The sequence below is a fragment of the Parambassis ranga genome, chromosome 13, assembly GCF_900634625.1.
Source record: "Parambassis ranga chromosome 13, fParRan2.1, whole genome shotgun sequence".
In the NCBI taxonomy this organism is placed as follows: domain Eukaryota; kingdom Metazoa; phylum Chordata; class Actinopteri; family Ambassidae; genus Parambassis; species Parambassis ranga.
Window position 1 is genome coordinate 7,577,212 of NC_041033.1, and position 27,851 is coordinate 7,605,062.

The following is a 27,851-nucleotide window of genomic DNA, read 5'->3' on the forward strand; positions in this document are numbered from 1 at the left end:
TGGCTTGTATGTAAAGCTAGCTGATGAGCCTTTTTTTAAGTAGCTGTATTTTCTGCTATCTTTCATTCCAGTTAATGATGCAGGATTCGTTTTGGCTGCCATCAGCTCCTTGCAGGTTAGGGCTTTGTGAAAGCATATTCAGTGGGATCACTTGATTATCCATGGAAATTCTTGTGTTCTGTTCTGCATGATGAAGAAGCTAGGATTGTGGTCTGTTTCCTCTTGGGGCATCTTGCCATGGTTAGATATCTCACATTTGAATATTAATTTATTTTTTTGTACAAAGTAATCTAAAATGGTTTACACTGGAAATGCAGTATACGTAGTACGAACTAGATATGTCTGCAGACGCTACAATGGATCAGATTTCAAATAAGATTATAGGTCACATCCGATCAGGTTTAAACTGAATATAAACCAAAGTCAGTATCTCCATTTTGCATCTCAATAACCACTTTAACCCAATTTAGTTATTGTGCTCATACAATAAATATATGAGTGGATACTGTGTTGAATTAGCTCAGTCTATTCCACTGAGTGCATGTCTCCGTACTGAACAAACTACAGTGGACAAGAAGAAGCTTTCATATTGCATTTGTTTAGATGGGGGCAATGAAATGATTCCTTGTACCGAGGCACTGACTGAATGAAATCAGTGTCTCAGCAAAAGCAGGCTGGAGCAAACTGGAATGTAATTGGACTTGATGTTTGTGGGCAGAATCAGCATAGCGTCCTGTAATATCCTGTCACTAAAGGTGTGTGCAACTGTGTGTGATACATACACAGCGGAGTTCAGAAATCAATGCACATCTGCCAGTTAGTTTCAGGTAAACCAACAACAAACTAACCAATTTGTTGTTTTTTTAATACTTAACTTTGAACATGGAAATAATTAGTAAAATAGAAAAAAATGTCATTTTCATATAGATAGTGGAATTTGTTTTGTGAATAAAATATCAGACCTTGTTGAGTTTTATGCTTTCTGCAGCATCAGGTCAAATAATTCACATTGCTGTCATTTTCCCACAAAAAATGTGTCTGCATCAACTTTCCCAGCAGAACATTGCTCACTCAGTAGCATTATGTTAGTGGCAAATATGGCATCAGGACAAAGAGAAAAGGTCAAATTATGATTCTGTGCAAAGAGGGACTCTCTCGCTGTCACAACAAGGCTAGACTTAAGGCCCCTATTCCAAAGTGCTTTGTGGAAACTAGATCAGCTGTATCCAAATCACAACCAGGGAGGGCAAAGGTGACCACACTATCAGAAGATCAATACATCAAGCTTTGTTTACTGAGAAAATAAAAAGCAACTTCATGAGTGAAATAAACCCAAAGCTCCAATTGGCAGACATTCTGTCAAAAGAAGTCTGTCTTGTAGTGATCTCACAGGACAAGTGGTGTCTCTAAACCACTTCTTGGTAGGTGAAAATACGCCAAGCGCCAAGACGTACCAGCAATTTTACAGTGGATTTTGAAAATAGCTCTACATTAGAGCTTTCAGACAGAAGTGTGCTATGAATACCCTGAAAATATGTATATCTTATTAAAACTCATCACATCTTTACAGTAGATTATTAGTTATTAGTTGTTTTTGCTCTGTGCTCCCAAAGAGTGAACTAAATCCTGTGGTTGTGTCTGAGAGAACCATTTCTGACAAATCCAAGTTTGAAATTTGTAGTCAGTAACAGAGGGATGTATTTATAGAGATGAACAAGATGCTACAGCCATGTATCAAGCACATAGTAAAACATGTTTCTGGTAGTAATAAAGTCTAGAGAGGAGTACCAGACATGCTGTACCCTCATCTTTTTGGAGAAGGATTAATTCCGTAGTAGTCTAAGCACACACACACAAACTCATACATCCCTCACCTCAACCCTACTGAACACTTCTTATATTGCTTTTTTTAATTGCTAACATCATAATATTATAAATATTCCACTCTCAATTCCAGCATATCTAAAAAAGCATTCGCCCAGAAACTTACGTAGGGTATACCAGCTGCCCTCATGTCTTTGTAAAGATTCTCTATTTCAGAGTCATTGGCGTAACCATAGCGACAAAGCTGGAACCCAAGGGACCAATAGGCAGGTAGAACAGGTCGTCCAATCAGCTGTTAGGAAAGAAAACAAACATGGAAGTCAAAACAGTTCAGCACAGGAAAAAGTTACTTTGCAGGAAAACAGGACAGCGTCCATAAAGTGTTTGTTTGATTGTTTCTGTGTGTGTGTGTGTATGTGTGTTTAGATTGGCTAAATGAGAGAGCGCAATGAAGCGAGCAACTCCCAGCTGCTGCAGTCCATCAACAGCGGCCCAGGGCCAGACACGAAAACACACACAGGCCCACACACAAAACAGAAGACCAAGAAGACTTACTGCAGTGTACTCCTGCACCACCATCTCAGGAGTTGGACCCAGGACCATGTAGAAATCCAGGATGCCTCCCAGAGTTCGGTAGGTTAAAGCAGGAGCAGGCTGGAGGGTTACATCTAGGTGCAAAGCAAATAAAACATTTATGTTGCTTAAATATTTATTTGTAGTAGTAAATATTTGTGTGTTCTGTATGTTTTACTCCTAAGCAAGAAAGGCAGGGAGGGACTAAACAACAACTAAAACAATTAAATCAATGGTATAGTAGCAGTAATGTGTACATACATATACTCCTGTTCATGATCATTTTTTTTTATGTTATCACTATGACAGCATAGAAGGTATCACTGCATGGCACATAGTATTTTTTGTGTCATCATAGGCTTTAAAGCACAAGGTACATATAGCACTACGTGTGATGCATATTTATTTGTCTGTTATAAGTGTCATAGTGTTCATTATGCAAATAAAAATAAATAACTATATGCATATGTGTGTACAGTACACACATATGCATAGTGTTTTGCATAACATATAGCGTAGTTTTGCATATGATGGTGTATGCATATGTCTGTACTGTACTAGAAATATGTGTAGGTAGCCCTGTGACTTTGTGCATATGTGTGTTTTTCTCACCCATGGCATTGCTGTTTAGCAGCAGCACTCCATGAGCATCAGCGGTGGTCTCAAGGCCCATGTAGAAGGGGTGAACTCCATAACAATTCATCTTGTACTGTAGCAGAGAGAACCAGAGAGTGAGTGTGTGAAAAGGGTGGATGTTGGCATTGGCCCGTGTCATCTGTATAGTTTGCATGGATGCACTACTTTATTCCTATGAGACTTTTCCTTTCCTGACTTTTTCTACATTTCTCATAGTATTTATGGACGTGACAACAACACCAGGCTTGCTCCCAGTACTGTCAGTATTCAGCAGTTTTCCCCAAAGTAAGGAAATTAACTAAAATATGATTTAAAGATAGACTTCCTGTATTAGTATCAGGAACTAGTTTTGCTCCCAAATTCTTTTAGCTCACTGTTGAGATTTTAAACTAAATGGATTTCAGCTTCCTGCTTTTAACAAAGCCAGGGAGTCCTATATGTAATACAGGCAACACTTGTAAGTAGGGCTGACCCGTATACCGTATTATGAGCTTGGAGCTTCGGTAGAAACCGCATGGGGGAGGGACTTCAAATAGAGAGGGCAATGCACATTAAAGGATTCAGCACGACAGCAATGTGGACACTTGACTTACATTTTCACCTCAGACAGGTGAGCTGTCTGAGGCAGCTTTGATAAAGTTCACTTTATCAAAGCTGTCACTATGTTTTTATTTTTCTGTTAGCAATTGCAAAATTAAAAAGTGGATATACACCTAACAATATCCAGTTAGCCAAATATTAAGGTCCAGCCCTACTGATTAACTATCATACCAAAGAGCTTCATACATATACTGTACATACAGTCATCTGCTTCAGTAAATATGCATATGGAACAATATTCTAGTGGTACGGAGTGTGTCCCACTCTTGTCTTCATTGTTTAGATGAGGATAGAACTAGATGGACTGGGCAAAGAGGAGCAGATCGAAAGGTGGTGTGGGACAGTAAATCTGCCACTTTCAGATGTCAGTATCCTGCGACAAACACTCATGGGTGCATCACACTCTATCAGCCTCCTGCACTGCTGCTATATAAGGAGTTGTAAGACAATGGCTCTAAGGACTGGCTCTGTTTTTCTGTCATTTTTGTTTACATGTGTGCTTTTCTTGCTAAAGGTGCTACATGTCTTCAACTGGACCTAGAGAGCTCATTAGCTTCTCCTCTAACAATGAGTGACATCCAGTGTTCATGTTTCCTTTTTTCTTGCTCATATAATGAACATCTACCTTTTCAGTACATTTAAATGAACTGTTATCGTGCATGGATAGACACAAATGAAAAACTTTTGGGGTTTAAATCTGAAATCTATAATAAAGAAACCTTCAAATCACATTAACTCAGCCAGCTACTGTACTGTAACTTGGCTACATAGAGCTAGCATCTTTTGTGCAACATTACTGTTGCTGAAAAATTCTACTTTGCAAATGGCAAATTAGCCAATTTACCAGAACAGGTCAGCCCCGGGATATTATTGCACACTGTCACAAGGCACTGAAGAGTGATGATCTGTTGCAGAAAAATCCATTTTTTATGCAGGAATCCATCCTCAGGTTATATTTGACTAAAAAGTTGTGGAAGTGTGACAGGAAAAGTCATTTTCTGGCACTTTTTAAAAGCTTCTGTTCATACTCCCCTTTATTTTGTACATTGTTAATGGCTCTGGAAACCCTCTTTGATATTTTCTCAACTATCAAGAATTCTGCCGCAAGCCTTGTATTTAAAGTTTTAGTTATCTGGTTCAAAAATACATATGTTATCAAAGATTGGCTAAATACAGAGTCTACATCATCATGTCACCTTTAAATTTCTCTCTAAGTTTTTCCCCCCTCCAGTTTTAATTCCCTTGCTCTCCAAGGGGCCCCATAACATTTGTCTGAACCCTGTGGAGCTGTTTTGACAGCTCAGCAATTATGCTTGATAATGCTGATACAGGTGGAAACCTCATCCTGTCTGGCCTTGACACGGTTAGGGAAAACATGATGACGCTCTATAACCGTGGCTCATATCAACAGAGCTGCATCAAAGTGACATGAATGAGGGAAAGTCAAGTTTACATACTGTGTAGAAATGCTGTTTACAAGTCACCTCTGCTGATGCTAAAGACACTTCAGTGTCCGTCGCTTCATTAAATGTGCTGTTTGACCAGGCCAATGCTTCAATCAAATGATATACGCTGAGTGTATGTGTGATGTTACAGTGTGATACTTACACCCGGAGGCTGGTCCTTGGAGAACATACCCCAGGTGTGATAGTTGAGATTGTGTTTATAGGTGGGATGTTCTGTCTCCCCGAAGCCGTAGACAAACTGAGATGACAGTCGAGTAGACACTTGGATGAACAGGTCTGAGAAGGTAAAACCTGGCACAGAGGAGTCCCAACTGAGAGAAGAAGAAGTGACAGAGGATTAATCAATGAGAGAGAGAGAGAGAGAGAGAGAGAGAATTATTGTCAACGGGAGTTATTCACAATATGTTTGACACAAATAAGCATAATCACCCACAGGAACTGCAGGCATCCCTTCAACATTCTTCATAAATTTTAATTAGTAAAATTTCAGCTGACACATCGAAAAAACATGGAGAGCTTAACTACAAAATAATGTCACCCTTGCTTTGAGATATACTTTGATTAGACTCCAATGCTCTGCTGCTTCTTGTGACATCATCGTGACTGCTGAACAAGAGGAAACTACTTTAAGCACAGATGCACAGGGCAACTTTCCTGAGCATATCTGATTGGGTAACAATACCAGAGGAGTTGACTCAGCATTATTACTTTAATCTCACTGGAAAAAAAGGACGTTCTTGCCTGAAAATAAGTGAAATAGAATTTTTAGCCCATGTCTCACTTTATTGCTTATAAATGGGAACATCTATATTAACCAAAACTGTCTGATGAATCATCACCCAGGAGGGGTCAACTTAGGGAAAAGTGAGAATACATTGCTGTACTGAAAAAGACAATATTAGTTGGAATTCATTATCATTTACCTTAATGGTCAATATTATCTAATCATTTTTAATGAATGTCTAGTGCTACAGCAACCCACCTAATCTTTTTTTAGAAAGATAAACAACAAAAGAGTAACAAAGACAGACATCTTGCACAAAGAACTTCAGGTAACACCTGTACAACCGAGATACTCACATAACGGTTCCTGTGCTCTTCCTTATGACCTGGATGCCGAATGGATTGTTGGAAACAAGGACCTTGTAAAGCCTCTTGTTCTCATCAGTTTCAGGAGCAGCAGGAAGTGACAGTGGCACCGGTACCTCATAGCGATCTGTAGTTGGGTCCATGATCTGGACATGGAGAGATTGTTAGTGAGTCAGTGTATGTGTGTGTATCCAAGCCAGAAAAAAGAGTCAGTGGTAAAAACACTTAGACAGAAGCTACATAAATGGATGCCCCACTATCTGCACAAAAAGTAAGGAAATACACACCTTGAACTGCAGCAAGTCACCACTGTGATAGCGAATCTCAACATGGAGTGTGTCGATGTCTGGCGACTCAGGGCGACCACTGCTCCTGTACTTCTTGTTCCGAGTGATATCCACTGTCATGCCTGAGTTGGTTTCTACGGCTGCTGTAAAAGTGTAGCCATAGTCTTTTGGATAGAAGCACCATGGAACTTGTTCAAGGGCACTAGGCTGAGAAGGAGAGCACATGGATATTTTAGAATAATGTTTAGACATGTATATAACCTTTAAAGTGAATTACTTCTTACCTTCCAGATGCAGCCTCTGGCCTTGCACTTAGCCTCATCTGCATTCTCCTCTGGATAGCAGTCAAAGCGTTGGCTATCATCAGCCGGCAGTTCCCACTTCACAAAGTACGACTCCCCCAGGGTTAAGGAGAGGCCGTGCAGGAACAGCACCTGTGTGTGTAATGGAGAGGAAAAGCCTGTGTGGGAACACTCTTTGCAGGTTGTCTCCTCATGCTTTCTTAAGACAGAATGCTGGGCTTGACGTTGCATGTGCTATCAATTAAGTGGCAGCTGTTAATTTCCCTAATGAATAATTTTACTCACTGCAGTCACCATCTGAACATACATTTAGAAAGGAATAAAGAGACCGACTAAAACACAGGCAGTAGCTGTGACTCCAGATCTATTTGAGAGTATAAGGAACTAATGAGGTTTTGCAGCTGTGAGCCATATTCAAGGCCCAGACTACATACAAAGACTGATGGACATGACAAGCTGGAGTTTAGGTTTAACAGCACATTTACCCTTCACCCCCAGGAAATGATTACCAGTGAGAGTCATTTGATAAATGCACGCTTGTGTGCATGACCAGAGAGACCTTGAGGAGCTACACAAGTGCAACTGTGGCCACCCATGCACACACAAATATACACAAGCACACAAAGTAAATCTCTATGGTACTACTTAACTAAGGCTCTTGACACTTTACAGACTCTTGCCTTTTGCTTATAACCCTGGCTGCTCACTGTGGAATCATTGCTCATTCTTTTTTCTCGCTCTCTTTTTTCACACACTCGTATCCCCACATACACTTACAAAAAGCTTTTATGGTCCTCACCTAATATAAATTGTTATCATTTCTTACACTTAGAGGCTAACCTTGAAATGTATAGTAATGGTTTCATTCATGTCTTATTGAAACAAATGGCACAGGTTTAGCTGCTGTAGAACTTATCCACTCTGCCTCTGTCCTGCAGAGGTTTTTTTATGAAGAAATACATTTTTTTGTTTGTATATATATATATATTTATATAGATGTGCTTCATGTTAATCTGCAGTCACTATCAAGCCATCTCCAATGAAACAACAATAGAATAGAATAGAATAGAATAGAATAGAATAGAATAGAATAGAATAGAATAGAATAGAAATACAATGCAACATATATTTCATGAGTCATTAACTTTCTGTGTCAAAGATGAACCTAAATATGGTTTCCATCATCCTCTGAGGAAAAAAATTCTGTTTTTTGTTTGTTTCTAAATGCTGTGATTACTAGGACTCCCTGCTTCGCCTTGCTGCTGACGGACTAAGAAAAAGAAAATGGATGTATCCCACTGAAACTGCAATGGAGAGAAGAGTTGAACAAAACATCTGAGTTACAAGAGATTAACCAAACAACAGACTGAGAAAAGATAAAATACTGTGTACAAGGTAACTTGTACACAGTATTTTTATCAAAGGCTTATTCCATGTGGAATCAGCATTATAGGCAAAATTTGGTTAGCACGGCTGTAAAAATGTCTCCAAATGGGTGTTTACCTGCTTGGTTTCATTATACTGTATGCTGGAGTTTGGTAACACAGTGGCTCCGGAGCCAACAAGAGTCACAGACACAGACACAGGATCAGAAGGCACTCCGAGGATTGTAATGTCCTCAAATTTAAGGTTGTTTGGGTCCCTGTAGCCTGCATTGGTCACCTGCATTGTCAGCATGTTCTGCAAGACAGTGGACACACAAGGATGTTGTAAATTCTGCTATCTGCAAATATCATTGCTTAAGTTTATATTGTGGACCATATAATTTCTTTCTTGTTTTAAATACACTCAACAAAAATATAAACGCAACACTTTTGTTTTTGCTCCCATGTTTCCCATGCTTGACCGGCGTATACGACAGCGTGCACCAGTTCCCACTAATATCCAGCAACTTCGCACAGCCATTGAAGAGGAGTGGACCAACATTCCACAGGCCACAATAGACAATCTGATAAACTCTATGCGAAGAAGATGTGTTGCACTGCATGAGGCAAATGATGGTCACACCAGATACTGACTGGTTCTGAGTCCCCAGACCGCCAATAAAGCAGAAACAAAATGCACATTTCAGGGTGGCCTTTTATTGTGGGCAGTTTAAGGTACACCTGTGCACTAATCATGATGTCAGATCAGCATCTTGATGTGGCACACCTGTGAGGTGGGATGGATTATCTCAGCAAAGCAGAAGTGCTCACTATCACACATTTAGACAGATTTGTGAACAATGTTTGAGAGGAATGGTAATATTGTGTATCTGGAATGAAGTTTAGATCTTCAAGTCCATCTCATGAAACATGGGAGCAAAAACAAAAGTGTTGCGTTTATATTTTTGTTGAGTGTACATCAATGGATTTCCAGTTTGTTTCACTTACATGCTATTCCAGTGAAGTACACAGCTTATAATCACCACAAACCCTTTTCCATCAGTTCAACTGCAGTAATAGATAGTCTGTAAACCCCAGAGAAATGCTACCATACAGGATGAACATCACCCACATACACCGCCACAACACACACATGTGAGGCAGTACTTAGCACTGTGTGAAGCAAGAACACGCAGTGCTTGATCCAACAAGGCTTTAGTAGCTGAACATGGATCAATCATGCTTGGTGATCTGGACTAGAAGTCAGAAATCTCAGGTGGTTTTGAACTTTGAGCTCAGATCAGACGGAATGTGTGAGCTGGATTCGAAAAGACACTCTAGATAGGAAACTTACATCAATTACAGAAAAGTTGTAGTGGATGTAGTTGCCATTCTTAACTGTGTCTGTAAAAAAAAGGAGAAACAGATGTTACTGTAATGTTTGTCGTAGCAGATTAACACAATTGGTGCACAGCGCTGACCTGGATTTGGTAATTTGAATCAACTGTCTAGCAGTGTTTTAACACTTAAAGAGCTTAAAAAAAATAAGAAAGCTCATTACATGATTAAAAAAGAATTCTTGTAATCTAACGAGTCACAAACACATACATACACCAACACATTTGGCCACAAAAATGAGAAAAGCATCAATACCGCGAGAATCTCCATCATCCCAGAATAGCTCCCCAGCTGCCTGGTTGTTGTCATCAAGCGCAACTATCAAACCCATGGGGTTACGCCGACTACAGAAAAATACATAAACGCACAAGTAATTACAATGCAATCCAACAAATGACTGCTGACTATATCTGAAGAAATAATATCTATACGAGGACACACAATATCAGATAATTATGAGTATTCCTTCTGAAAATATGCTAATCATATATGTTAGTGTGTGTGAAGTATAACACATAATATACATTGTGTGTGTGTATACCTGTATGTGGTGGTGACTTCAGGTCTCTGTGTAGGAAGGACGGCGCCACCTCTGATGTGTAAACCAAGCTTGTCACCTGGTAGATACATATCAATAGGTTTCCTGCGGTCTGCCAGCCGTTCCATCTGATTGGTAGGACAATGGAATGTATTAACTCATCTGAGTTCCCCTCCTTGTGGGCAATACCGTATCTGTGACACACCTCACGTTTGGGAGAGTGGTTGTAATTTTGGACTAGCATAAGCAGTAAAATGTTGGTTAGGGGCTTAAGTGAAATTAAAGTCACTACAACAGTGTTTGTCTTAGTTTTACCAAGGCTTCTTAAACACCCACACAAATGCAGAGAAAGAAGTGGTTAGAGTGAACCGTTCTTTTCACATTATAACATACATAACATTAGTTCTAAATTTTACCCTTGTCAAACTGAGGAAATATATCCTACAACCAAAAGAATGCATGACATTCATTGTGACTACAACCATACACAAATGGAGGGCTCAAAACACGTTTTAGGATTAGAACATGCTGTCACTCTCATGCTGACTGACCAGTTTTAATACAGGAAGGAGTGTTAAATTATAATCCAGTCTAAGCTGTGTACCTGACGTGTCATTTGCTTGTAAGCAAAACAGTAAACTGTGACTTCTAAGCTCTGACACACTCAGAGACATGATGGAGAATGCACCTGCTGCTCATCATGAAATGATCCACTACGCTATTTACAGCCTACAGATTTTAAGATAGTTCAACTTGTGTGCAGTTAGGGAGAATATGAAGATTACTTTGAATGCTTATTATGGTGCTCACTGTTACGTCCTTATAAGCCTCATTTTCATTTTTCAGATGTGTTTGGAAACGTGTTATGTTTGACTTTATAATGTGATAATGTATAACGGTTTAGTTATTTTAGAAGAGCAGACACATGACTTCACATCTTTCTCTGTTCCTCTTCCTCCTCTCCAGATGGAGCACAGTTAATTTCTGATCCCCTGAGGCCTGAATCCTCAGACCAGCCTAAAACAATTTAAAAGCCTCCTCTCTCCATATTCTCTCATTCTCCTTCTACCTATTTCTTCTTCCTCTCTTGTGGTGCTCTAATTCTTTTTCTTTTTTTTTTTATCCCGTTTGCCTCCATTTCCACTGAGGATGTGTCTGTGTGTGTGTGTGTGTGTGTGTGTGTGTGTGTGTGTGTTTCTTTCTGCCATACAGTATGGGTTTGTGTGTGTGGGCTGGAGTTAGTGGAGCGTCTATAAGCAATTTCAGATCTTATCTCCCCCTCATTGTCTGCCTTAAGGAGGTCTTCTCCAGCCTTGTCTTCTCTTCCTCTGCTGGACAGTCTTACCATCTTTCTACAGCAATTCTCATCATGTCATCTTCTCATATTCTCTTCTATCCCTTTTTATTATGTTCTGTTCTTCCTTTCCCTGCTTCCTCTTCATTCAAAATCTAATCCTGTCCACTTCCTCTCCGTTATCCCTGTTTTCCCCCACTGTTTCTTTCCTCTATAAGCTGTTTTTCATGGTCATTTTCACTACATCAATACCCCCCGCACCCTTCCGTCCTTCTACCCAGATAATCACAGGGGACCAACCAGGACAAGGGGCCGGCGGCAAGACAGCCAATCTAATCGTTCATCTGATCAGCGGGCCGCTTTACATCGCCACTGTGACGCCCAAATAAGGTCCCAAAGGAACTCAACACCTCTTTTATCTCTCTGTCACAGAGATAGTCTCCCTCCTCTCTTCCTTGTCCCCTCCTTCACTCTATCTCTGTCCTCACTCTAGCTCGGCCTTATCGCTCTCGCCTCTCAGTCTCAAACAAAGAACTCGAGGCAAAGACTTTCATGTGATACATGCTCTTTGGGTGTGTGTTATTGTGACTAATGTTACATGATACTGATAAGCCTCTCTTGCAATACATTTATGTCAACAATTAATTAGGCACACTTGTGCCATTCACTGCATTCTGAACCCTGCTAGGACTCCGGTTTAGAATATTCTCTTTTTACTTATCCATCATACAGTATATAAAGCTGTTTGGAGATGTTGAACTGCATTGAACTTAGCCGACTCAGTTTGCGTTATAGTGAAAGATGCTTCTGTCTTCCTAGGTAATAAATACCCACAGCCTACTGACTATTTAAACTAAAAATCATAGCGAATAGCACAGGGTGGGTGTGCTCTTTCTCCAGTTGGGTGCTGGTAAAATTTTCAATAAGAAAGAGTGATTGATTAATTCATGATAAACTCTTACCGTCTCATAGTTATACCACACAGCATCTGGTATGTATGCCTCCACCTTATTCACACCCTGCAAGAAACAAGAACAAAAGCTTTCACTTGTGCATATTTGATCTACACGTTTGTTTTTGCCATTAAATCCAACATTATGCGCCCCTGAATTGTGGAGTAGACCTCAAAAGGTGTCAGCGTCTCGATTTGTGTGAAAGCGTGCCTGCGTTTGATTTGTGTTTGCAGTCAGGAATCCTTGCTTCAGCTCACTGCACCAATCCTGACACTTTAATCTTACAAGGCTAAACATGAGGGGGGGAAGCTACACAACACCACAAAGAGGAGTGAGGACAGTTCTTTGCTGCTATAAATCACTGCAACTTAACAGGAAAGAGGAAGATAAAATGTTCCCATCAAGGAAAGTTATTTTAAAACTACCTATCATCGAGTATAAACTTTTCCACAAAGCCTTTGTGACATTTCAGTCTACAGTGCTATGATGCAACAGATGATGGGGAAGACAGCATCAAGCAACGACTGATAGGTGACAGCCTTTGATGGCTTAAGGTGGTGGATGGACAGGGCCAATCAATAGGCGCGCACCGAGCCTTTGATAGTGTTGTCACTTCTCTGCTCTTTCTGACAGTGCAGAACAGAGGGAGAGAAAGAGATAAACATGCAGGGCACAGCGAAAGAAAGAGCAAACTGCGGGTCTTTGTCAAAAAATACCAAATTGGGAAAAACACTTTGTCAGCTGCGTAGGCTGAGGCCGTCTGTCACCGATGGCTCCCTTCCTTTTTCATTCTCTCTCTCTCTTGCCCTATTTTGAGGCACTTTGAGGCCTGTCATTAGGAAGAAAAAAAGAGGGGAGGTCAGAAAGACAAGAACAAATAAACAGAATAGGGACAGAGGCATAATTAAACAGATGAGTACACTTGAGAAGAAAAAGAGTCAAATATGATATAGATATATTGCCATAATGACCTGCTAACCAAATTAAATGACTTAATATCCCCTTTAGGGCCACATTTGCAGTTTGGCGTAAATCACCTGTCACAAATGCTGCACCGCCTGTGGGACGACAGCCTGGGGAAATAAATGCTCACCCTATACCTCGTTTTCTGGTGTCTGATTTGCTCGCGGCGCCTATCACTCAGCCCACTGACTAATGGGAAGGGACTGCAGGACTTAGCATGGCTGCTAACTGTGATTGAGAGGGACAAGGCATGAGACCTGTATCCTCATTTAGAGTACCAAGGCTCAGTTAGATATAAGGTAAGATTTGATCAGGTGGGCCAGAGATTCATACTGGCAGAATGATCTGGTTGTAGCAGAGGTAGATGAGAAGGGTTCTGAAAGAGAGAGAGAGAGAGAGAGAGAGAGAGAGAGAGAAAGAGAGGATGAAATGAAATGGGATCACAAGGGTGAGTTGACAGCAGCTGATTAAGAGAATGCAGATGAGATAAGGGAGCCAACGTTTGATGAAAGGGTGAGCTAAAAAGAAGAGGGAGTAATGGGCACCAGGAGGGAGAGTGGAAGTATGGGTGAAGACCAGAGGGGATGACAGGGAGAGAGTGCGGGAGATCTCCTTAGTTTATCACAGAGATCAAGGTTAAAGCATCGACTGATCTGAATGATGGGGAGAGAGACGGAGCGTCATTAGAGAAAGGAAGAGTCAGGCATACAGACAGAGCAATAAATCCAGAGACAGAGAGAGGTGAGAATAATGAAAAAGGAAAGTTGAGGTGGAGTTGTCAAAGATCAGCCTATGACCCTGCTCAAGTAGTTGAAACTCTGTCCCTTTAGAGGCTGCCACATGTGTAACATATAGCAGGCACTCTGTTTGCAGCAGTTGCCCTCATCAGCAGCTCCCTGCCATCAGAAAATGTGAATATTCAGTCACTATGCAGAATTCTTGTGGTGGTCCAAATACTTTGAAAGCCAACATCATTGTGTTACACTGGGTGGTTCTTCTGTAACACAACTGGTTGCTTTAGATAATTTGTTGTTATCCTGCAGCAAAGTCAGCCTTTATAAATGTATATCTAGACTATCACCCTAAAATATGAGATATAATGAATTTACTCAACTCAAAACTCCCTCAACTCTAGTTGTCAATTAGTAACTGCTTTAACAATATGATGCAATTATGAGCCATTTCCAGATTTTGTTGCTCTCTAACTTATTTTTCTGCCTGCCATAAACTCAGTACCCAGATTTGAGAAGGGAAGTATTTCATTTTGGGTGCCTTGTCAGTATTGATCAAGCACCAAGGTGCATCTTCTGTGCTCTACTTGAATTTAGTTCAAGCCAAATTCTGAGAACACGACATGTTTCTCCAATGTTTACAGTGTGTTTTTGGCCAAATTGATTTTAGATTTGAATTCTGTCAAGCAGTGCCAAAAAGTTTTTTATTCCAACTATGTGTCTGATTGAGCTGTGAATGAACCTAGAGCTGTCACATTGTGCCATAACGTATTAAGTGAGAACTGAAGGCTTGAATGAATCCTCAGCGCATGCCTGTCAGGCGCTGGTAGATACTGCTCTCTATCCAAACTGGCAGTACACTCCCACACACAAGAGTAACACGGTAAGCAAATGTTTCATCCACTTCCTGAATAACTTCATCCAATGTGCTAGAAATTCATTCATGGTATTTTTTTCCATCGTCACATCAAGGTTATAATTTCCTTCCTTGGAGAAGAACTCTTCTGTTCAATTATTATGGCACTTTAATGGGGAGCGTGTTGCTTTTTAAAAGTAAAATGAGCAGTTGGTCATAATTGATGCCAGTTCGTAACACACCCACAGATAATAGAGTTTTAGCTGTACTAATTTTACTAGCTGTACTAGTTTTAATAGTACTTTTTATCCTATTCTGTTTCCAGCTGCAGCACTATGGCTAAAATGTGTCTTTAAACTGGTGAATTTATCTAAATTCGCAAATATAATATCCTGCATGGTCACCATACACCCCCCCCCTCCCCCTCAGCATGGCTAAAACTTTGACACAGTTATAAGGATAAACTCTCCACTTTTTGTATTAGAAACTTTTCCACAATCACACTGATTGAAGCTACTTTATCCTCAGCTCCACAATGAATCCAATTCGCTATCCACTATTCTATAATTCACAAGAGGCCGCACTAAATTGCTTATTATTCAGGCCACTTTGACATGACCGCAATTGCTGCGTATGCACGCATGCATATGCACATGCGGGTGCACGCATTTACACACACACACACTGAAACAAACACGCACACAAACACAAGCTTACACACTTCTATCTACACTTCTAATCTTCTAGTAATGAGGTCAGTGCTCTCATTAGAGCTGAGAGAAAAGAGGGAGGATATGAAAGAAAGAAGAATGAGAAGGATGAGAGGAGGGGAGGGCAACAAAGAAAATCCCATGTCATGTTTTCCCAGTGGAGGTCAGGAGGTGTGTGTATGTGTGTGTGGGTATCTAATCAACGTATCTGCAATATTCATTTCTGTATGTATGACATACACATTTCTATATGCACTGTTTATGATCAAACATACTGAGCAAGCATTTGAATGGGAAGAAAAGTACTGTATGTTCATAGGTGCATCCTGTGTGGGATGGTTTGTTTGCGTGTTTGTGGGTGTCTGTGCGCACTGACCGGGTCCAATACAGGTGTTATGAGCAGGTGTTTTCCCCAGAGGAACTGGCGGTCCACTGTCCAGGTGGCACTATCAGAGAAGAACCTTGAGAGAAAGAGAAGTACGGAGTCAATTAGATTAAACTCTGACATTATCTCCTGGCTGACAGAAACTCATTTTAGACTAAATTCATCATGCAAAAACAAGAATAAATGTGCTAGGTTTCGTGTAACTGGTTCTTTATACCTAAGCCTTTAAGCTTCTAAATCATGTAAATGATACCTGTTTTATATATAGGCCTAGTCTGTCATATTGTTGTTGTATTTAAAAACCCTCTCACAACACCTGTGAATCTCCACATACACACATTCATGTAGCATGCACACCAAATATTCAAAGAATCTCACTGAATGAGTGCAGTACTCTAGAAAAATATGTCACTGTAACTACACTGTATGGCATCCGCCACTTTGAATAAACACATCCAACCTAGTAGGCCTACCATCAGTCCAAACCTGAAATAAACATCCATTAGCAAAATGCTAGTAGACCCAAGTGCATCAATGTAAAAACGTCTTAGCTGCACGAGAGACATAAGAACAACATACATTTTTGTTCTCATATATTCTATACTGTTCGAGCAATTTTTTTTAATTAAAAGTATTTTTTTTGGCCAAAGACAGGTGTAAAAAAAATAGCTCAAGGCTGCTATTTACGGACAACTCCTAAAGCACCTAAAATAATGATAGGAAAACATGCAATAAAACTTTTTAATTTAATTGACAGATATGATTTGCTAAATAAGCCCTAGCATCATCTTTTATTTTTTCCCTTTTTCGTTTACTCTCAGTTTTATTGTTTCGTATTGTATCTATATTTGCACTTTACAATCCTGTAAGAGATGCCTACGTTATAAATGTATTAATTTTTCTATAGTATGCAACTATTCTGTTTAAATATCCAATTATATTGTGAAGACAAAATGCCATATTGTAATGTAAATAATAATAATGTAAATAAAATAAAAAAAAAAAATACGGACGACTCGCGAGCACCCTCTAGGTAAAATGGCAGCTGTCATAAACAGGAAGGGTGACAGACATGCGCGCCGTATATGGCCTCTGGCTGTGGGGCCCATAACATGGTTTACCTGGGCGTTTTATGATGTCGGTACCGTTTGCGTAGACGTCCGTGCTTCTCGTTTTGGATTACTTTACTTTGCCCTGTTATGACGCTGAACGTGATGTTTGGAGTACTTCTGTACAGTATGCATGCTATTTAATTGATCACCAGAGAATACTGAATACTGGTTTAAGGTTGCTCATATCATAATTAACTCTTTAAACTCGTGCACACTGCTAATTGTGACTGCAAGGAGAGGAGGGGAGGGGAAGCCTGATTTGAATTAGAACAATATTCTTCTGTAAGTAGGCCTGCATTTTAATTTCAGCCTTTTTAATATCAAGGAATTTACAGCATTAGCATCCAGCCTTGTGTTCATGTAATGGATGCTATGCAGCTTTTTGGGGGAACTGAAAGATGCTGCTGCTTGTCACAGTGTTGTCTGAGCCAATCTTAGAATGCTAGGGGAAATAACAACATGCTTTTTACATTCAGCGTGCTGGATCACAGCAGCTCTGTTGGTTTCTAATGCACTCCTTGCTAATACTTATTAAGCAGAGAGCAGTAATTTTGATTTAGGGGATTAGCACTCTCAGCAGAATCATCATCACTGCTCTGATTCCTCCCTCATTGCCTTTCCCACCAAATCTAACTGTGTAACCGTTTGCTATAAATGGTTGATTCTCTTGATGCAAACTGTGTCTCAGACTAATATGAAGAATCAGTTCAGGGAGAGTCTCTGGAGCTGTGCCTGTACTGGCTGATTGACATCAGCTCTCTGCAATATCTGTTACATTGATTGGCTCAGTCACAGCCGGTAACATCCAATCATATGAATACTGGTGTGCAGTGCATGATTTATAACTTCTTACTGCTCATGTCGCTGCCATGTGCTGTGCTGCCAAAGCTCCCTTACCATCTCACATCTTCCTAAGTGTTTATCAAAGAAGGATTCTCTCTCAACAGAATCTTTGTTGCTGCTTTATAGCTATATAAAGAGAAGCCACATAAAATTACAACTTTCTTCTAATTCATTTCTTTTCTGTTTGTTTTGGTTAGCCATTAAAAAATGATTTATTGTCACAGTTTACTCTATATTTAGGTTTTTGGTCCCTTGACATCTTGCAACTAATGAAAAATTAAAATCATAACTTAGTATAAATAACTAAAAATCCCTTCACAAATGAATTCACATCGCACTACATTGATGTGGCGTTGAGCTGCAGTTGTACTTTGTACTTGATAAATGTGCTGCAGTTTTTTTCTGCATATAAAGGAAAATAGATACAGTGACATATTAAAATACATCCTACATGGGTGATTCTCTCAGCTTTTGCTCTTTTTTTCCTCATTGCAAGTGTTATCTGTGTGCATCGCTGCTTTAGAGATTTTACAATATTATAAATGACTTACTCATGCATGACAGGGCGTACAACAGTCTCCCCTGTGGTGTGGGCTTTGTAGAAGAGTGTGTAGAGGTATGGCAGGAGAGTGTAACGTATCCTCAGGTAGTGTTTGGAGCTCTCCACCAGTGTCGAGCCAGCACCATATGCAGCTGGATCTTGAGGCTGGAGACAGAAAGATTGATTAAAAGAATGGAACTTGAAAAAAAATGGCAAAGAGAAAAGGAAGATTATATCTATTAAATATGGAAAGAAAAATAAGTGTCAGGATAGATGTGAAGGGGAAGGATGAGAAGATGCTAGTGTAAAATAAGCATCCATTTTAATTATTTCCAATTTGTTTTTATTAATAAGTGGACAATAATTAATTAATAAAGAAATAGAAAATAACTTGACTAATCAAAAAGAAGAGTTTGCAGAGCCAATGAGCAAAATAAAGGCAAAGAGTGAGAAAGAAACAGAGGTGTGATTTAATTTCTATGATAGTGGCGAGTGAGAGGGTGATTAGTTGCTAACAGGCCGTGCTCCTCACTGACTAATCATTTATGCCCTCGGCACCTCCGAGAGTCTGATGAGAACTTGTGTACATGTGTGTGTCTGTGTGTCTTTGGACTGGCCTGCTTGGACGTGTGATGAGTACCATGATTAGGGCAAAGCAAAGGTCACACGTTAGCTGTCTCATTTAGTGGAAATCATACATCAAATTCATCATCATCATCATCATGTCTTTGTCCTCCAGCAAATACTTCCCCCTCGCATTTCCTCAATACACACAAACCCAACTACACCAGTTCAGCTATTTTTGCTGCAGTGATGAGCATGGAAATGTCACATGAAGAATGTTGTGAGAGCATCAATTTTCACGCTATTCAGTGTTGAGGACAGACTATTTCATTAACATGTTTTGATCATCTGCAAGAATAGTTATTTATATGTGGTGATATGCGGAAACATAATGCTGTGTTGGTGCATGCATTAAATTCCGCTAATCAGACGTATGCCTTGTTTCCAATGTCTTGTGCCTTCCTGCCTTTCCCATAGAAGGTAGCATGACTGCTTAATGGGCAATATTCCCTTCCTGATCCCTGGCTAATGACTTCCATTAGCAAGCTCATGCTGGGCTGGACTGTGGTCTTTTAAATGGTCAGTATAAACATTAGAAAAAAGTCACACATTAAATATGCAACCAGATGCTTGAATTGAGTAGTCACTCAGAGCAATATGCATATTATGCCTAATGGGGACCACCAAACCTGCTGTATTTTATGACCACATTCACCATATGGCACATCATATTATATATAATAAAGATAATTAAACATTACCCTTTTATTTTCTCTTACCATTTTGAGTATTGGTGAGCTTATGTGCTATGTTATACCTCAAGCTCTTCTGCTCAGTATAATGCCTGATTTTCTAGTGCTCACATTTGTGATGTTAAACCCCAAAGTCAGAGATCCCATTGCTCCCATTGTATAACACAGCTGTAGTCGTGCTGGTGTCATGACAGTCTCCATGGATACCGATAGAAGTTTATATTTTTAACTGCTCCGAGTTTATAGCACCTGTGCAGTGTTATGAAATGAAGGATATACCCTGCAGCACTTTAGAGCAAATAGAGGCTGTGTGATACATAAATCTAAAACTGACAGCCTAATATAAGAATTGTAGGACAAAATGCCTTTACAGTACCTCGTAGCCCTGAGCATTGTGGTTCCTACTGAAGGGGTAGAAAGCCCCCACCTGCATCCAGCGACGACACAACTCTTCAGTGGAATTATCAAAGAAGCCACAGATGTCAGCTCCGATCTGAAACACAAGAGGGGACGACAGATTATTTTGAGTCCATGATGTTGTTGAAATGAAAATGTAAAAACTGGAATGCCACCTTGGAAGTTGTGGATTCCATTCAGAGATACTGAAAACATTGCTTATAAACGTCTATCCAGGCATCGTCAGAAAAACAACAAATCTCCTGCTACAGTGAAAACACTGACACCGATGTAATAACTGGCCACATATTTGTCTTTTAAAATGTCTGTCTTGATATTGGTTCAGTTCAGTCAAGATTTAGTAGCAGACAGTAGGTGTGGGCAGTAATCTTTATTTACATTAATTGCACAATAGAGTCCAAGAAAGATATTCCAGTCAAAGCCCAGTCCACGGAGACTGCTTGCTTTCTATTGTTTACTACTGACCACATTTTACAACAGACTCAGTGGGAGGGAATTGATCCAAATCCTATTCCTCCTGCTTTCACTCTCTCTCTCTCACACACTTTATGTGTCTGTGTCACTGTGTGTGTGTGTCTGTGTGTGTGTGTGCCTTCTGAAGAAGCTAAAATCTGCCTGACACAGTCCCACTAGGAGTAGCTGGCATCTATAAAACTGCCTGATGCGCACAGCTGGAGGATTGTGTGTTTGTGTGTGCGTTAGACCCCCTGTTGTTTTCTTACTTCTGTTTGCACTAGAAATACACACTAGGAAGTACACAGTACAGAGTACACTTGGGTAGTGATGAGCAGTGTGTTTTTTTTTTTTTTTTTGTTTCTCTAAAAAGAACCGCTGTTCTTCCAGACATTTTTAATGGATCTCATTCCAAACACACTTTTTCAGACCTGCCCCTCTGTCTTAATGTGTATGTCTGTTCATAGATCTCGATTAGCGGCTAAAAAAGGCAAAAGTGCTTCCAAATGCCAGAACCACCTGCTAACTAAAGTGAAGCCCACATTAAGAGCTATGTGTCTAGCCAGCTTTAGAGATGACACTTGCCAGCAGGCAAGACCAGCAACTGCTTGGGGCCCCACGTCAGTCAAAGTTTGCAATGGTGGTAGAAGACCTTATATTTTCTTAATGTATTAAATGTTTAGATCTATATTTTAAAACGATTAAAAACAAATTACTTTGTGGTGGCAGATTACTTATAATTTCATGGTGCTGGTTGTGGGGGCCATGCTGGTATTTATTTATTTATTTTTTTGACCTAAATACATTTCTGTGTCATAATGTAGCTTTAAAACATAAAGACAACAAATTATTCAAGATCAGACTCTTGAATACTCAAAATCAGGAGAAGATGTGAATACATTGAAAACATATATAAAAAGCAGTGTAATGGTACACAAGTTTGCATTTATCGTGTGTGGTGACATGTAGAAAAAAAGTCAAAATATATTTTTCTACACATGTGAAAAGGTTTGAAAGGAAGCCCAACTAAAAGTTTAATATTATGATGTCTTATTTGAATCTGTAGCGAAAGTACAGACCTGAAAAAGGAAATGCTACCTCCTGTTAAGCCCTGTCATGCCAGCTAGGTTGGGTATACTTTTTCTTGTCACATTCACTTACAGTACTTTAAGCATGATATGAACAGTATTTGCCCTTGTGTGAAGGTTTGCTACTCACATAGGGGATGCCAAAAAGGCTAAATTCTAGCATGCCAGGGATGGCCCATTTTATGTCATTCCAGTTGGCAGCATTGTCCCCCAGCCAGTGACCTGAATATTTTCCCACACCTGGAAAGGAGGAGCGGGTCAGCATCAGGGTACGGTTCCCTCCAAACACGCGCTGCAAAGCTCTGTGGAAGCAAAGGGAGAACCAGGAGAGGCGGGGGTCATTAAGAAAAAAGGACATGGGGACAGAAAAGGAGACAACACAAGGGAGATCAAACACACCCACACACACACACAAAGTGGAGAAAGATGAAGAGCTATTGCATGGGGACACAGCCAGACTAGTACTATTTCTTCTCCAACTGTACATTATTATTTTTTTAAGGAAATCGAATCAGCATTGATTTCCATGACAATACAAAGCCCTGATGATGTTTACAAAATATGTCTGCTGCCAATAATACATTTTAATTAGTGGACGAAGGGAGAAAAAGAGAGGGAGTAAAAAAGGAGACAAAAGAATGATGAGTTAGCTCTAATACTGAAGGAGTGAGTCAGCATGTCAGCTACTGAGGGCATGGCCTGGTGTGCCTGTTTGTGTGTGCAGGAAATGTGTAGTTGTGAGAGGGAATAATGTATCTTTGAAGAGCATCATAGTGGAATGTAATGGTGCACAAAATTCACAAAATCCAAAAACAGTGGGAACACTTTGCCATTATATTGTTTGGATGTCACTCAACTTTCTCTGCAGACATTGTATCAAGGAATACTGCAGCCACATTTAGCAAAAATGAAACAGCTTCACTGGCCTTATGCATTGATTTATCTTGGCATATGAGGTACTCCTGAGAGCTTATGGCAGTGAGGCTAAATATTGCAGTATGTCGGGGAACAGGTGAGAACTTTACTGAAGTGATATGTATAACAAACTGGGTAATTAACACTTCGGTTTGCAGCTGCACATTTGCAACTCTTTCACATCTAACCTCAACACTGTATGTCGGCATCCATCAAGGTGCATTGAATTGTAGTTTTATGTGGTCTTATTTTCCATCTACCAAAACCCATTAGTGCAGGTGTGTGCTACCTTTTAACTGATGCAGCTTTCCCATTCCATCGCCATTAGTTCGTATTAGAATTCTGGCAACTGGTACTACTTAAGCGTTTTGTGAACTGATGGATCAAGGACATGGAAACTTTTTGTATGATCTTTATTTTAACAGCAGCCTTTGTACAGCTGTGTCATTTAGTGTTTTTGTGGATTACTTATTCCAGACTTCTGATTCAGTTTTGCTTTGATCACTGTGGCCTGATGTGCTCTGGAGAACCTTACTGCATCATTTGTGTTGTACACAACCACAGAAAGAAACTCTTTATCTAATGTACTGTATACAACCTAATGGGGTATGATTAGCATAAAATGAATATATGATAGATTTAATAAAAAATGGATGTGCCACTTGGATGTGTTACAGTGTGTAAGGTTTTGGTTGCCTGTATGTGTGTTTACAAGTATTCATGAACTTTGTATTCAGATATTCTATACCTCAGTTATGAAGCTTACACTGATTCCCCTTTTGTAGATCTGTGTACACAATGGGTAAACTGTTGCCAGACCCAGATGTGAAATTCATTTAAGTGCCCTGGGAGCTTGGCTCATTAAAGCATACTTTTGCACTTATCACATGGGATCTGACTTCCAATTGGTCTACAAGAGTTGCAGGCTGTGATTTAGTGGGAGCATAAGCTACTGCATTGCATTTAATTGACAGATTTCTCTGTCGCCCTTCTTCTCTCCTGTCTGCTCCATAATTCTCTTCCAGGGCCATGCCCCAACAACCTCAGATTCTGCAACACTTGATTTTGAAGACTCTCTCTCTCTTTCTTTCTCTCTCTCTCTCTCTGTATGTATGTGTGTGTGTTTTGAGTTTGCCAATGCCTCATTGCTCTAAAGGGGTGGCAGCAAGTTGGCCTGTGTAGCACAAGCTGACCAAACTGCTTCTGTCACTGATTATGGATGCACTCACTTCTCAGTAGCCAGCACCATAGAGTAGCCATACAGACTGTGGACATCATAGTGGCTCCCCCAGGCCTGCTTGGCATCCATACACAGAGTCTTACTGTACATCACCTCATCCAGAATCTCTGGGGGAGAGAAAAGATGAAGTAGGTGAAGAGATGGAACAAGGCGAGAGGAGGTATGGATTGAATACAAAATACTGCATGCAGTGAGTTAGTGATGCAGCGGTGGATAGAAAGAACAAGTGAGACATTGATATATACTGCTAAAGGACGTGTGACCAATGAGTTAATGAGAGAAGGAAGAAGAACAGAGTAACAGGATGACTAAGAAGGAGTGCAATATAAAAGGTAGTATCAGGAGAGTGCCTTTTCCAGTTATGATCATCCTGTCTGCAACACAGTCAGAATAAAAGACATGGCAGAAGAGTCATTTTCAAAATTCTTCACCAGGGACCCGCTATTTCAGATGAGTTTTCCCCTAGACCTGAACATTCTTTATGAGCCTGTGGGGCTATTTTATCAACTTGGACACAACACTTGGTCTACAAGCTGCATGTCTGTGACATCTTGTGTTCCTTTGCATTAGGTGGCCTTAGAGTTATGTGGTCAGACTGTCATAAACTATTGATTTGTACAAATACAACCGCCTAGAATGGCTGGTCAATGACAGGGTTCATACATCCTGTAACATCTTGCTGGCCCTGATGGGTCATTGGGAAGAATGCCCTAACTGTCCTGATTTGTATTGCCACAAAAAAAAAAAACATTGTGCTACAACCGATGTCCTTCATTTGACACTGTGCATCTCAACAAATGGGTATCTTTAGAGTGGCATTTAAATGTGCCTTGGAAGAAGGTTGATGACTCCGAGGGACTGGAAAATGGCCTGATGCCTGGCTTTTGTTATATGCTCCGAAAACTCAGACAAGGTATTGGCCATAACTGTCATGCAAGCTCAAAAGTCTCTGACTGGCAGATGCCGTACGTGTTTCTGCCTTTGTCTTATTAGGTAAATGCGTCCAAAGCTTATCATCATTGACCTGAATTTCATTTCAATCCCATTTTTGAATTTTTCCACACCAAAATGTTAATAAAATTTGAGTTACAAGTGTTCTCTGAATGTGTTTGATAATGAACATACCAAACAAATTAGAATCTTTGAGGTTTGGGGTTTAAATTGACATTTGTTATCAAATGGTCATAACAAATGCAACAAAAGCATTTCTCTCATTTGAGAGAGAAATTATTAGTTCAGTTGTAAGGCAGGAAGAAAAACAGCAGCTACTTTTATATACATAGTATGATTATAGAAAACAATGTCTTACTTGGGGTGTAGGGAGGGTAGTTGAGGTTGTTGTCCTCACAGCCTGTTGTTGAGCCTTTCTTGAAATTAGCCACCTCATTCATGTCCTGAAATGTTTGTCATTTAAAAACATGAAATGTTATTAGTTATCTGTAACAGACTATAAACTAATGTGGTAAAACCAGGATTATTTTGCTGACGTGAGAGTTATCCATGTTCCTTTTAATTTCATAGTAAGAATTATTTAATTGACCTGACTTGAGCTTTGGTGCTTGGATGATGATGGAAAACTGTGTAAATTGCAGCAAACAGGGTGAGTAATGAGCAAGCCAAAACCAAACTTTCAACTGAGGATTCATTAACGGTATGATACAAATTTAAGTCTGTTTTTGGTGATTGTGTTTGGTGCTCTTAGTGGCCTCAATGTCCAACCCACAGTGAAGTAATTGCCACTGAATATTACCAAAAACGCAAGCTCACTGTCCCTGTGCGCAGGTAATTGGCTGCAAAATAAAGTCAGTTTCAGAATTTTCTGTTACCTAATATCTAATCAGAGGAACACACATCTTTCTTTTATGTATTTAAAACTGACTTACGATCCAGAGGGCATCATGCTTGATCTCCTTGTAGAGTCGCTCATACTCATCAACCCACCAATCGATGCAGTTTTGGCTGGTATAGTCTGGAAATACTGTCTCCCCTGGCCACACCTGTCAGGAAAGAATATGCAATATTTTTAATAGTTTTAAAATACAATGTTGAGAACATTAGTTTAACATCACCATAGGAACTTTACTGCTCAAAGTTTTCACCTAAGTGCCTCTGTTTAGACAGCCAACCTTGTTCTGAACATGTCTGTTCACATACTTGCCCAATTACTGCTTGCATTTTAGACGTTAAAGAAAATAGGGCACACCACTCTGACAGTATAGAGCTTCTGTAATTTTTTGTCTGCCTATTACTATGCAGTGATTATAACTCACTTTGCAGAAGCAGGTATTCAAACTGAGTTTATTAGCTTGACTTTATAAAGGTAACATATGCTTATTGCCCCTGTTGCGTGGGTTCATGCATTATACACATGTAGCTTTTGTTTCTGAGCTTATTTCTAGCTCCAAAAGTGCATGGTTATCGTTATGCATGTAACACAAAGCAGATACATTTTTTGAAGAACTTTCTTGTGTTGGAATGCGTCTTTTTTTTAAATTTAAAAGAATCTGTAACATAAAGTTATCACAGCAAGCGGCTACAACAGCAAACATGACAGGGCGTGATCAGTTGAAACAGCGTAGTAGTGAGCTCCACGCAAATGCCTGTGTCGGAGAGACAGCTTAGAGATGTGGAAACGAAAAAGAATAAAGAACTGAAGAGAGATGAAGTAAGGGTGGGGGTGGGATTGATGAGGGAGAGATGGCAAAGGAGAAAGGGGATAAAGAGGCATACGAGTTAAGGAAGAGAACAGAGGAGAGGAGAAATCGATAATGCAATAGAAATCTCTAGACGTGACTGTGTGTTAGAAGTCGTCCTTAATGACATGTATTGAGAAAAATGATTAATCCACAGAGAAAGGCAGAGATTCTGTGTGTGTGTGTATGTGCACATCAGCGCGTGCATTTCTGTGTGTGAAACCCTTTGTAGATATTAAATCTCAAGGTTGCTCCACTCTATCTCTTACCTTTACTTCCACTGGCAATAACTTTACAACCCAGTTTGTAGCAAAGACATGAATCATGCTCACGTGCACGCATGCATACACGCACGCAGATTTATGGGCAGATGTTTTTGGCAGGTGGTCAGAACTCCAAGGTCAGAGCTTATTGATAGTCCCTCGCAGATGTAATCTTTCTTTTTTTTGTGAGCCATTTCTTCATTTAAGTCCAGGTTTTGTCATCTCCAGCAGCGACGACGAGGTAAACACTTCCAACAAATCTGCTGTAGCTGCGTCTCTCGCTTTATCTTTGTCTGTTTTTATGCACTTTTGTCTGACAGTGCACCTATCTGTGTCATTACCTGTCTGTCTTTCCTCCTTTTCCAAAGTGTCTTTCTACTTTCCAACCTTGTCTGTCCCTTTTTTGTGTGTACCTGATGATCTGTCTTTTTGTCTCTCACTGTGGCTGGCTTACTGTTTATGTCTCTGTCACCGTGCCGCTCAGTAAAGTCAGCCAGTCTGTCTCCCCATACATTTCCGTCTAATCTATTATTTGTGTCTGTCTGTTTGCCTGAACCTGCCTTTTTACTTGCCCGTGTTTCTGTCTGTCATTTCTGCCTTTAAACCTGCATACGTTTCTCTTAGTTACTTTGTTTACTCCCATCTATTTCTACGTGTGCAGGAAGTCAGAGCCCTCTATGATTCTACTCACACACAGAAACATGTGGGCCACCAGGAAAAGCTTTTATCCGTATCTTTGCAAGCAATTAGCCATCTTAAAAGCAGTATAAATACCAGGCTTTCGCTGTATCTCCTTTTTTTTTTACTGCCACAGCAAAGGTCGTTTTGAAAAGACCTCACTGTTTTCATATCCATGGCACATACATTCATATGGAGATAAACCAGAATCAATTATAATCACACACGTGTGCACAGACATAAAGCACAAACAACCAAGAATAGCTTTTCATTTACAGAGATGGATTCACACAGATGAACACGCAGACTGTGTTTTCCTTTCC

The 27,851-nt window shown here is 40.0% G+C and overlaps 1 protein-coding gene across 1 annotated transcript in view; it reads right to left on the reverse strand.

The window, feature by feature from the left end:
* The window catches only part of si (sucrase-isomaltase), a 57,091-nt gene that overhangs the window by 16,592 nt on the left and 12,648 nt on the right, over positions 1 to 27,851 (reverse strand). The window contains exons 13-31 of the mRNA XM_028418971.1: positions 25,778 to 25,891; positions 25,204 to 25,288; positions 23,884 to 24,001; positions 21,870 to 22,041; positions 20,158 to 20,274; positions 18,476 to 18,630; positions 15,961 to 16,045; positions 12,334 to 12,390; positions 10,081 to 10,205; positions 9,795 to 9,883; positions 9,496 to 9,545; positions 8,281 to 8,457; positions 6,760 to 6,909; positions 6,476 to 6,682; positions 6,180 to 6,334; positions 5,242 to 5,410; positions 3,010 to 3,106; positions 2,380 to 2,492; positions 1,991 to 2,116 (exon numbers count right to left, since the gene is read on the reverse strand). Of these exons, the coding sequence (XP_028274772.1) occupies positions 1,991 to 2,116; positions 2,380 to 2,492; positions 3,010 to 3,106; positions 5,242 to 5,410; positions 6,180 to 6,334; positions 6,476 to 6,682; positions 6,760 to 6,909; positions 8,281 to 8,457; positions 9,496 to 9,545; positions 9,795 to 9,883; positions 10,081 to 10,205; positions 12,334 to 12,390; positions 15,961 to 16,045; positions 18,476 to 18,630; positions 20,158 to 20,274; positions 21,870 to 22,041; positions 23,884 to 24,001; positions 25,204 to 25,288; positions 25,778 to 25,891 (2,361 nt within the window). The remainder of the gene's footprint in view (positions 1 to 1,990; positions 2,117 to 2,379; positions 2,493 to 3,009; positions 3,107 to 5,241; positions 5,411 to 6,179; positions 6,335 to 6,475; positions 6,683 to 6,759; positions 6,910 to 8,280; positions 8,458 to 9,495; positions 9,546 to 9,794; positions 9,884 to 10,080; positions 10,206 to 12,333; positions 12,391 to 15,960; positions 16,046 to 18,475; positions 18,631 to 20,157; positions 20,275 to 21,869; positions 22,042 to 23,883; positions 24,002 to 25,203; positions 25,289 to 25,777; positions 25,892 to 27,851) is intronic.